General features: G+C 38.8%; 1 protein-coding gene across 1 annotated transcript in view; it reads left to right on the top strand.

The window, feature by feature from the left end:
• Positions 1-9,895, top strand: part of PIP4K2A (phosphatidylinositol-5-phosphate 4-kinase type 2 alpha) — a 204,576-nt gene extending 194,681 nt beyond the window's left edge. Inside the window, exons 8-10 of the mRNA XM_036761152.1 lie at positions 2,616-2,859; positions 4,598-4,701; positions 7,591-9,895. Coding sequence (XP_036617047.1) covers positions 2,616-2,859; positions 4,598-4,701; positions 7,591-7,671 — 429 coding nt within the window. The 3' untranslated portion in view covers positions 7,672-9,895. The remainder of the gene's footprint in view (positions 1-2,615; positions 2,860-4,597; positions 4,702-7,590) is intronic.
• Positions 9,896-12,189: the final 2,294 nt, after the last annotated feature.

Here is a 12,189-nt window from a genome sequence, read left to right as displayed (position 1 = left end):
CATTCAAGAGTGAATCAGATAAACTGGGTTCAAATCCTAGCTTTGCTACTTTTTCTCACTGTGACCTTGGACACATCACTTAACCTCAGATTCTTCATTTGTGAAATGAGAGGATTGTACTGAGTGATCTCCAAGATCCCTCTCAGTTCTAATTTTATTATCTTAGGAATAAATAAATCAGCCAGTAAAAATATTGGGTAAGGGAGAAGGAGGTCATCAGAGCATAAATATAGAACTGAATGTGTTACTTCTTGTAATTCTGCAAATGTTGTTGTTCAGTCATTCTCAGTCACATCTGACTCTTCACGCCTCCATTTGGGGTTTTCATGGCAGAGATACTGGTTTGCCATTTCCTTCTCCAGCTCATTCTACAGATGAGGAAACTGAGGCAAACAGGGTTAAGTTACTTAAGTCACACAGCTAGTAAGTGTCTAAGGCCAGATTTTTAACTCCAGATCCAACACTTTATCCACTGTACCACGCAGCTGCTTAATTTGCTAATATGGTAGCCTAGAAAAGATGAAGGGAAGAGAAGCCAACTTCACCTCTTCTTAGGAGAAAGAAATCGGACAAATTAAATTTGTGTGGTCTTTGCTTGAATATGCTTTATCTGTGTCATCATGTTAAATGCTCTTCATTCTTGGTAATAGACAAATGCTTTTATCTGTTAAAAAATAGACTTCCACTTGGTTTCAATTAATCACTTTTATAAAATTTGTGTATTCTATTTCTTTCCCTCCTCCCAAAAGCATTTAAAATGATAATGTGGGATTTCATGGTTGAAGGGCAAAAGTATTAAATAGAAGCTAAAATAAGAATTAAGAGAGGAGAGAAGAGGAGAGGGTTTCTAGGGAACAATTTGTGGGATCTGTTCTCCCTTCTAAGAGTGAGGAAAGAAGATGAGAATCGATATGGCCTTTGAGTTCCTCTCCTAACCTTCTTAAGTTAGGCTACTAGGTTAGGTGGGAGTGGTTAGAGCACCTCACTTGAAGTCAGGAAGATGAGGGCAAATCCTGCCTTAACCTCTTGTATTTTTAGTTTCCTTCTCTGTAAAATGAGGGTAATAACAGCGCCCACCTCCCAGAGTTGTTTTGAGGATCAAATGAGATAACACATGGAAGCCCTTTGCAAATTTTACAGCGCTGAATAAATGTTAACTCATATTATTAGCTTTTATCATCTTTAGATTATAAGGTGGGTCTTGCTTTCAGTTCCAAGGCTGAGCTTCCTCAGTATTCAGGGAATTCCAAAAAAAAAAACAATACAAAAACCAAAAAACACCCAAGAAATAAAAGGCTGTTCATTCCTTCTCTCCTCTTAGCTTTCTCCCAGAGTCCCAAGCCTTGAAAGCTCATCCCTGTACCTTTACTAAGAAAGTCAATTTTATTTTTCAACTTCTAACAGTAGAAACCTGAGGACAGTCAGCTATTGTGTGTCAGCCTAATGGGGTGAACAGTCAGTTCTTCAAGGTCTGGGTCAAGTCCCGTGTAGGGCCATGTGCATAATGGTCAGAACCTGAGTTGGAACCCGTAAGCAGCCAGCCACCAGAGGATAGAACAGAGGCTTGAGTGATGTAGCCTAGATGTTCACCTTCAACCAGCAGGTAGGCAGCTGTACCTTCGTTGTTCTGTGTTATTTTTTAGAATTATCAACCTATGCCTAAGACCAAGTACATCTACCAGAACAAGTAATGTAATTCCAGCAAATCCGGATGAATTAAATAGTGAGGAACTACATGGCCAGACTTGGATCTCTTTCTCCAAAGTCACTTCCATTTCCCTCCGTTCACCACACTTGGCCTTTGTCAGATTGCTGGATGAGGATTGGACTGGGAGGGAAAGAAGGGGTATGGTAGAGCTGCAGTCCTCAGAAGAAGCAAACCACTTTCAAATCTGAAGGGAAACCATCAGAATAACTGCTTAAAACCACATGTTTGCACTATAATTTAGGACATTTGGGCTTTTACTTATTTGCAGGGAGTATGTGGGGGAGGATCTTAACCAACAGCATAAGGATCTGTCCTCACTGGGGTTTGCGATTGCGATTAAAAGTAGTTTCAAGTGTAAATGGTGCAAGCCATATCAAGAGACTCCTGGCCCAAGCTACTTGGGAGGTCCAAGTTCAGTTGCCATTAGTAATTCTTCACTAAGAAGAAGGAGGGGAAAAAAATCTCATAAGGGGGAAAAAATCGCATCTCTTAATGTTTCTTCTGTGGCAGCCTGGCCTTCTGGGCATTGTTGTAATCCAGCCTACATGTGACAAATGTATACATTGCAGTGCCCAGGTTTTCATTTTGGAGGAAAAAACACCAGCTCTGAGCCAGCCGGAAGTGTGAGGCAACATTCTTGGCCAGTGAGACAACCTCAGAAGCTAAGAGCTCTCATAAATCAAAACATGTTCAGAGGCTACTCACCACCTTCTAGGGAAACACTCATTTTGCCTCAGGAACTGCTGTATTCTCACCTACTCCCACCCTCTTTAAAGTAGTTTTTCCTCAGCTATTGGGTTTTGTTTTGTTTTGTTTTTCAGTCTTGATTTTTTAAGTTTTTAAAAGCCCTTTTTGTTCATACTTGGGTAACTCACAATGGCGTAACATCGCCTTTCACTCCTTCTAGTTTCTTGCCCAGCTCAAGCTCATGGACTATAGCTTGCTGGTTGGAATCCATGATGTTGAGAGAGCAGAACAGGAAGAGGTAGAGTGTGAGGAAAATGATGGTGAAGAGGAAGGGGAAAGCGATGGGACCCACCCTATTGGAACTCCTCCAGACAGTCCAGGAAATACACTCAACAGCTCACCGCCTTTGGCTCCTGGGGAATTTGATCCAAACATCGATGTCTATGGGATAAAATGCCATGAAAGTAAGCTGAGTTCCTAAAACTATTTGTTTCTTTGCATATGAAATGTGATTTTTGCATGGTAATCTAAAAAAAATCCAGAAATTGACTAAACAAATATGAATTACACACTTTATCATATTCTTCAGAGATCTGAACAAGGTGATTTCAGTTCATGGGAATGCTGAGAGTATCTATAATCCCAGATTTTTTAATTTAACAGGTTGAATTTTTTGGATATTGTGAAATCTGGAAATAGAATGATACCACAGCTTGCTTATTGGGCAGATTTATGCTGCCAGTACCATGGGATTCTAGGATGCTTCCCACCTTATCCCACAGACAATGAGGATGTAGTCAGTTCTGATGAGAACTTTTCTCCTTGGAAGACCCAAGGCTGCTATGCATAACTTAGTAGCAGATTCTCTTTCCTTCATATGAGTATTGAAAGAGTTGAAAGACTCTGTTGTGGCAAATGTCCATATTTTAGGTGATTTTTTTTATAGGATCCCAATGCACTTTTCTTTAGGATAGTGGTAATGAATCCAGCATATTGGTGGATTCCATCTTGGCTAATTCCAGCTTTTCCAGCTGACTGTGATCTTCCTTACTTCCCAATCTCGAAAGCTTGATAAGTTTGCCAACTGTTACTAAGATGATTCTGTTTACTACCTCAGAGGCAATATATCTAACATTACATACACAAATGGATCTGTGCTCTCACTGGCTGTGGGTTTTTCCCTCCCACAATGCAGATTGTGCTCCATTCATTCCTTCCTATCCTGTGTGATTCTTGTCCATAGCATATTATTGGTCGTTACAATGGTGCCTGAGTGGGATCTCTTCTAGGAGTCTTTCAGATAAAATATAAAATCGTGATCTAGCTTGATTCATTTATTTTTTGAAAAATTATCATTTTAACTTCACTTAAATTACACGAAACAAATCAGAAGTTTTTTGCGAAGTGCGGCAAAAGTAAAGTGTCTTCTTTTGCTCAAATTGTTGTAAAAACCACATCCAAACGGACATATCAAAGGAAGTTGGCTTTGTTTTGATTCTGTTTGTCAAGTTGCTTTAGTAACAGAAAACTGTGTGTGGCCAAATACTCCTTTTGTTCATTAGTGAAACAATTTCATTTGAGACGATGAATTGAAAATAGGCATCATCTAGGCTGGTTCCCTTGTCTCCTCTTTTATAATATTATTTCTGTGAGATTGTTGATAAACTAGAATGAATCCCTTGATGGTATGCAGATTCTAAAAAGCATAACTACTCAACACTTATTTGAGAGACTTTAAATTTTTATCACTGATGTAGTTTATTTAGAGACAGTATTAGGCATTTGGGACAGTTTTGGGAATTTGGACTTCTTCTTAGGCTATAAATGTACACACATGTGTGTGTACAAGTACATGTTTATGCAAGCACATATACACATACATGTATGTGTACACATGTGTATTTTTGGAAATTAAAAATATATACATTATTTATAGTGGTAGTTTAAACTTTTTTTTAAAGGCTAGAACCTCTGTTTTCTGATCCCTTCCGATGTTCCTATTCTGTTAAGATGCTTTATGTGCCACTTTACTGTCTGTTCCTCTCAACCAATCTTTTTTTCCTGCCATTTTCCCCCTGAAAAATTCTGCTCTTTTATGAGAAGCTCTGCTCTTCATTGCCTGCTCTGTACTATGGAAGGGATATTGCTTAAAGCTCACGTGATAATAGTTCTTGCTACCATTTTGTTGTCATTCTTTTTCAGATGCACCTAGGAAAGAGGTCTATTTTATGGCTATTATTGACATTCTTACTCATTATGATGCAAAAAAGAAAGCTGCCCATGCCGCAAAAACTGTTAAGCATGGTGTAAGTCTCTTTTTTTTTTCTTTTCCGTCTCTTCTGATCTCATAGAATTGCTTATACCTTGGTAAAAGGTGATCTCCTCCACGTTCCTTTTATGGAGATGTAAAGCAATGTGGTGATATTGATTGCCAGTAAGGCCTCACATTCTCAGCACCATATTATGAACCTACAAGTACCAGTTTCTAATCCCAGGTCTAATATCCCCTTTTGGCAAGTCACTTAAAGTCCCTGCCTTACATTGTTCACTCTGCAGACTAGGTCTATTAATAGGTATGTGCATTATATGAATACATTAACTCCTATTGGGAAAATGCTTTAAAAATGAAAAGTGCTGAGGATGTGTTAAGAATTCTAATATTAAATGTTCAGAATTAAGATGCTATTGCTTTCTTAATTATGATATTCCCTGCCCAAGACTGTGCCAACATGTGGCAGTATACTTTTCAAGGAATTTCATTGTAATGGAGCCTTTTAAAGTGCTAGGCCAACAGGTTCCTGTGTGATGAAATTCTTCTTCATAATTTGACAGCTGTTGAATGATGCTTGCATTATAGGACCCCTTTTTTGGCACTGTGAGTGAACTAAAAAGCCACACAGCCCAACCCATACAGATGAACTTAAGTGCAGCAACACCCACAATGAACAGGGGTGTTTTACGTGGAGTCTGTAAACTTGGTTTGTTGGTTGTTTTTTTTTTTTAATTTGGATAACTATATTTTGACATAATTTATTTCCTTTGCAATCCTATGTATTTCATTTTATTTGTTGATTCTGAGAAAGGGAGCATTGGTTTCAGCAGACTGCCCAAGTAGTCCATGACACACAAAAAATTAAGAATCCCTGGGCTATAAAAAGAGGTGCTTTCCCAATAGAGTATGAGGATCCAGCCAGATCAGCCAGAACCATCAAATACTAAAGATCCTAATTCCTTCCCTGAGAGAACAGACTGGCATTCCCAAAACAGAATCATCCTAAGTCAGTATTCTTTTCACCAAGGTAATCCTTTCATTCATCCATCCATCCATCCATCCGTTCATTCAACAAATATTTATTGTGTGCCCATTACGTAGGGAAGGAGCTGACTAGGAAATCACTCACCCCAAAGAAATGCATTTTAAATTCCTTATGAGCGTAGAGGACTCTCCTTGTAAATTTTTAATAGCAAGTGCGTTCTAAACCTCATTCATCACTTCTAGTTTCCAATAGAGTTCTTATGACATATATTCCATTTTTTTCTCCCCAGTCAACCATCCGTTCAGCTCTATCAGAGAATCAAAAATTTAGAACTAGAAGGAGCCCTACACATCATCCAGTCCAACCCCTTCATTATACATATTGGGAAACTGAGTCCCCAAGAGACTGTTACTCACCCATTGTCACAGAGATAATATGCGGCTGCAAGAGAATTCAAGCCTAGGTCGTAAAATCATCTAGCTGAAGGTGGAGGGGACTTCAGAGGCCATCTCGTCCAAACCCTTCATGTAACAGTGGAGGAAACTGAGGCCCAGAAAAGTTGAATGACTTCTCGAAATCACACAGGGAGTGACCATCAGAGTGAGGCTTTGAAACCAGATCCTTTGACCTGAGATCCAGCGCCTTTTCCATTCTGCTGCCATGTGATATAATGTTATGTATGTTATATAATGTAGCCTAAAAAATTTGCATTTTGCAAGACATAGAATTTAATGGCACCATTGGTTTTTAGCTCTATTGGGAACTTCTACCCTTTGTCTTAATCCTTGAACTTCTGAGGTAAAGCCTTGCATATTAAGCCAGACATGAGAAATAACAGGTTACTCAGTCAATATAGGTGACTAAAAATATCATTTGGTGACTCACTCAAAGCCTGAGTTACCCTTTACAGTCAGGAAATTAATGAGCTCGCCAGTAGTTGCTTGACAACTGATTAGCAGTGCTATGGACCTAAAAATAGAGACCCCCTGACTGATCCCCTGGCTCTAGGCACAGCTTGAGAAGGGCAGTGGCGAATGCATCCCCTCTCCTCCCTGATGGCCTGCTCCTAAGGAAATCCAGCCCCCTCTGGTTCTGATGGGGTTAGCCTAGAGAGAGAAGGAGCAAATATGATAGTTAGGAATTCATTTCTACCAGGCCATATTAAGCATCTGCTTTTTAGCAAATCACTGCTCTGGGCAACAACCCAGGCCCTTCTTTCAAGGAATTGTAGAGAGAGACAGAGACACCCAGAGAGAGTATGTGTGAGTGAGAGAGAGAGAGAGAGAGAGAGAGAGAGAGAGAGAGAGAGAGAGAGAGAGTGTGTGTGTGTGTGTGAAAGATCTGAGCAAAATGCTATGAGAAATTTGAGGAAGAAAAGCTCAAAAGAGAGAAACTGATCTGGAGCTACCCCCAGAATGTGTTCTAACTGGCTTCATTAGGCCAGCTGGTCTTTAAATCTGCTGCTGCGCCTATTGTCTGTCCCTATTGTAAAGGACTCAGCCACTTAAGCCACTCATATGCTAAAAGAGCCATGGACAATTAAGGCAGTCCTTATGCAATCATCTGGCTGAAGTGTTATTCTGCCAGATGTTTGGCAGTGTCCATTCTCCTCAATACACTACACTTAGATTTAATCCAAATGTAGCTGATTTCTTTTTCCCAAGTTACGAAAAATCACATTACTGTCCATTGTTTTCCATCATCACTAGAAAGACCTTGGTTATTAAAACCCCTCCTGCTAATATATTAATAAATGGGACAGTAAAGTGGAGGACTGAGTAGATATGGCAGCTGAGTTTGCAATCAGGTATGACTACAGTTGGAAGGAGCCATTGAGTAGTGTGGGTTTGGTTTTTTGTTTGTTTGATTTAGAAATTGAAAGAATCATAGCAGTATCCATTTCCCCGTCTTTATTTTTTTTCTTTTAAATTGGCACAGGCTGGTGCAGAGATCTCAACCGTGAACCCTGAACAGTATTCAAAGCGCTTCTTGGACTTTATCGGCCACATTTTGACGTAACCTCCCATATTGCCCAGGGGATGGACAGACAGGGAACACAGCAGAGCTGGCTTCAGTTAAGGAAAAAAGAAAAAAAGGAAATGGAACTCAGTGACATGCTCTTCTTGCAGAAAAGCAAGCCTCCTCACGTTTACCTCCTCAGGCCAAGATGGTGGACTAGGGGGCGATTTGCTCTAACAGCTACCTGATATTTCCCAGCATAGCTCTAGCTACTTCTGACTTTTTTTGTGTGTGTGCATTAAAAAAAAATTAAAATATAATTAATTAATTAAAATAGATTAGCTTTACTCAGAGCAGGTTGCATTAGCGACTCTCTGATACAGCTAGCTGTGGTGGAGTGAATGAATGAATGAACAAGTGGGGGGAGGGAAGAATCAGATGCATGTCATACCAGCCATGTTGGCATCAAACTGTAAACTGTGGATCGGTTTATTTTTTGAGTTGAAAGACATGAGACAGTATTCATAATAATAATGATAATAATAATAATGATGATGATGATGATTTTAAAAAAACATACCGCGAATGTTACACTTCTATTCCGCACGCTGGCGCACTCCTTAATAACTGTAACATTAACCCCTTGGCACCAGACGGCGGGTTAGCTTCCCCCGTCTTCGCCTTTGCACTGGTTTGTCTCAAGTACACCATGTCAGAACTTCCAGCGTCAAGGAGTTTTCTTTCTCTCTTCTAAGGGGAGGCTGATGTCGTAAGTTACTCTGTCAGTTACATTTTCACCTCAGTAAATTATGTCAAGGAAAAAATGCTTATTCTCTTTTATTGCCTGGAGCTTCTCCATTGTTACACTCTTGTATTGCAACATAGGAATTAATGCTACATGGGGGAAAATAGCTTTTGGGGGGAAAAACTGCATAGTTTTGGGCAATAGTATCATCTTCCAACTTGAGGGGATGAGCAAAGTAATAGAAATCTCAATTCTCCTGCTACAGAAGGAAAACAAATCTAAAATTTTAAAATGCTTCTGTTTTTGACCACTGTTTAAGCAGTGGTATTTTGTTATAAATTATCCCTTTCATGGAAACCTTCAATTTTACTGTTTACATTATTAGGAAAACAGGGATACTTTTGAATCTAAAATTTTATGTACAGTATGTGATTTTTTGAAGTTTACATGTAAAGTTATTTTGCAGCATAGATGAAGCAATGTTTGCATTTCTTGAGGTGTATCATGCAGCAATGTACCAGAATGGCTACTTCTTCCAAGTCCACGGTAGATAAGTCTTTTACAATAAACTAAAAAAAGGCCATTTTGTTTTTGTTTCCTCTCCAAATGTTCTTTTATCAACTCAGTGGTTTTTTTTTCCAAGTGTTTATCCCAGATCTGGTTGTACAAATTCATTGCCTAAAACTGTGCTGATTGCATTTAATCATGTTAAAAATTTTTCAACATTGATCATGTTTCTACCAGCTTCCCTACATCCTCTGAAAGGCGCCAAGCCAAAAAGAATTAGGTTTGCTTAGAGTATGTTATTAACTCATACACTGTGTTGAAGCTGTGCCTTTAAAACTCTTTGTTTAAGTCATGAGATGATTTTTTTTTTGTAGGCATTTTCAGAGGGAAAAAAATCACACCCTCCCATGATTACTTAGAACGAAAACAAACCCCAGCCTGGCAGGATGCCTCTTCCAGTAATGTTAACATCAGTGGTGTTCAGACTGCAACTGGGAATGGTATGAGCAGGGTTTACTTCAGAGAAACACCGAACAGGCTGAAATCACAGTATCTCCAGGAGCCAAAGGCTGCATCATCCCCATTGCTTTGTACTGAGTTTACATAGTTTTGTTACCCTCAATGGAAGAAGTTAACACCACTGTAATATAATTGTACAAATCTGTATTTTATGTATTTAAATGAATGGATACTGTGATTAGATTCTTAATCTGGCATCATACCTGTTTCATTTTTTTTAGCCTGCCATGGTTTCCCATGCTAGGAGACTGCAAAGAGAGAAACCCTGAAGTTAAGATGTGGTACCTGGACATCATTTGAATAGCTTTTCTTCATTGTGGCCACTATGTTTATGCTTTTTAGAAATTTACAAAAATGCTTTTTTTTGGTCTATAACAGTCTTTGTCCTTCATTGCTGTCAATAAACTGTTTATTTGGATAGGGGAAGGAAGTGCACATTGTGTCTCCTAGTGCTAAAACTCCACTCCAGACGTGAGCAAGGCTTTATACAATAAAGCAGTTGATGACTCCCAAGGTAAAGCCTCTGCCCCCTCTGTTCCAACTGGGCTTCTCTCCTCCGCAGATGAATTTACAAATGTGGTTGGACTGGAAAGCCTTTGGGGATCCTTCCCACTCATCAGAATCTGTGGTTCTGTGAAGCTCCATATATAAATAAGCCTTAAACTTTGAAGAAGCAAAATCAAATGAAATCGACCATTTTCTTTTCCTGGAACATTTTGTTTAACCTGTGCTGAAAAATAGGTTTTCTGTGGAGAAATATTTGTCAGTGACTGAAACTCCTACAGCAAAGTTAACTTAATGAAAGGGGAAAAGAAAATCCATTGATATTCATCTAGCAAGGGAAAGAAATAGAAATAGTACCAGATTTCAAAAATGTAGTTCACTAATAACTACTATAGGAAAAAATGCCCTTTCCTTTCTGTGGTATAGCATTCTGAAAATTTCTAGAGATAGGGATCCTAGTCATAGGAAAGAATGTTCGTAAAATTCTAAAGTATTATGCGGGATGGCAGATGGCTATAGGTCCCAGGCAACTTTCTAAACAGCTAATGGTGGTGAGAGGAAATTAACCCTTGCTGAAAAATAAGTTTCTCATGCCAGGAGTTCCTTCACAGATGAAATCATAGATCCAAACCAAAAAATAAAGTAGCAGCAACAAACAATTAAACATTTGTTAAAACACTAGTAGGAATTGGATGCCTTGAACACTAATTTGAAGAAATAGTTTTTTGGTTAATTTATTGGCATTTATTAAGTTCTTAGTATGTGTACCAGGCACAAAGGATAAGGAGAAAGTGAAACCATTCTTGTCCTCAGGAAGCTTACATTCTAAAGGAGAAATATATAGGAGTTATTTTGGGAAGGAAGGGGACTAGCTGCTGATAATTAAGAAGGCAATAAATAATAGAAAGCTAGGAAAAGAGGCAGAAAAGGGACATGGAACAAAATTATTTTTTCCAGAGTTTCTCTATTGACTTCTTGTTGGTAAAAGTCTGACCATCTAGAAACCATTACATGGGAAACAGTTCAGGTGACTTTTCAAAGTTCTCAAGATGGCAACTCCATCTCTTCTCTCCCTCCTTGAACAGAGCACAACAGCTTGGTTCAGCAAATCATTTAGTGGTAGATGCAGCTGTACTTGATTCAATTCTAGCATTTACCGAGCTTGACACTGTGTTTGGCATTAGGGATACAGAGAGAAGATAACACTTAAGGAAATCATTACTCAAACAACAAATATTTATTAAATGCCTGTCAAATTCCAGGTACTAAGAATACAAAGGCAGTACAAAGGCAAAATGATGCCCTGAAAGAGCTTACATTCTGTATACAGGATATAGACAAAATGAATACAGGATGGTTGAAAGAGAGAGAACTCTAGCTGGTGATTATTGATAATAAAACAACATATGACAGGGGAAACAGGTATGTAAACAAGTAAATATAAAATATATGCACTGACGATTAGCTCTGTTTTCCTTAGTTTTAGCAGAAAATGTGGCAGGGGCTGAAATCTTCTAAGGTCCATCATTCCCTTCGATTAGATTCATCTGCAGGATAAAATCCACCTGTCCAACGTGCTCTCCATCCCCGAGCCTCTTTCCTACTCAGAACTGAGGTTTTTTTTAAAGACATGACATCATATTGTAAAGTGGTCCAGAACACCAACTGAGAATGATGGGAAAGGTGCTGAAGGAAGAGCGATTAATGAATTACCAAGGGAGATGGTGGAAGCTGCTTTTCTACAGCCATTGAAGAATAGGATGAATACCCATTTGCCCTGAAAAGGCTTAAGTGAACGTGCCCCAAGGACTCAATGACCTTCTTTGTTTATGATTTAGTAAAAACCCTACAAGGGGGAGTTGAAAAAGCATTGTAGCTTCCCCTTTTCCCTCACACACTTTTAAACACTTGAATTCAATGTGTTTAAATATCAGTGGTGAAAATGAGTTAGGTTATCTCAGAATAAACTAATATCTGTACTGTACTTAGAAAAATCCTGTAGGTGTAAGTGAAACAGATTTTAAAAATCTAAGACACAGCTAGTATGTATCAGAAACACATATGTGTGTATGTACACACAATTAACAAAATATATGAGTTTTCAGATAAATGAACCGTTTATGACAAAATACTCTTGTGATTTTTCTCTTGTAGACCCTGATTTTAAACTCCCACCTCCTATCACTTTATGATTAGCATCTCTAGAGACAGAAGGGAGGCTACTGGTAGATTTAGAGCCAATGCTAGGCAAGAAAGGGGAAAATATCCATGAGTATGGCCTAAACTCGGAGTCTGGCAGAGTA

This window comes from Trichosurus vulpecula, chromosome 5 (genome assembly GCF_011100635.1).
Source record: "Trichosurus vulpecula isolate mTriVul1 chromosome 5, mTriVul1.pri, whole genome shotgun sequence".
NCBI lineage: Eukaryota > Metazoa > Chordata > Mammalia > Diprotodontia > Phalangeridae > Trichosurus > Trichosurus vulpecula.
The sequence above is the reverse complement of the archived record's forward strand: the minus strand, read 5'-3'. Positions and strand labels throughout refer to the sequence as shown.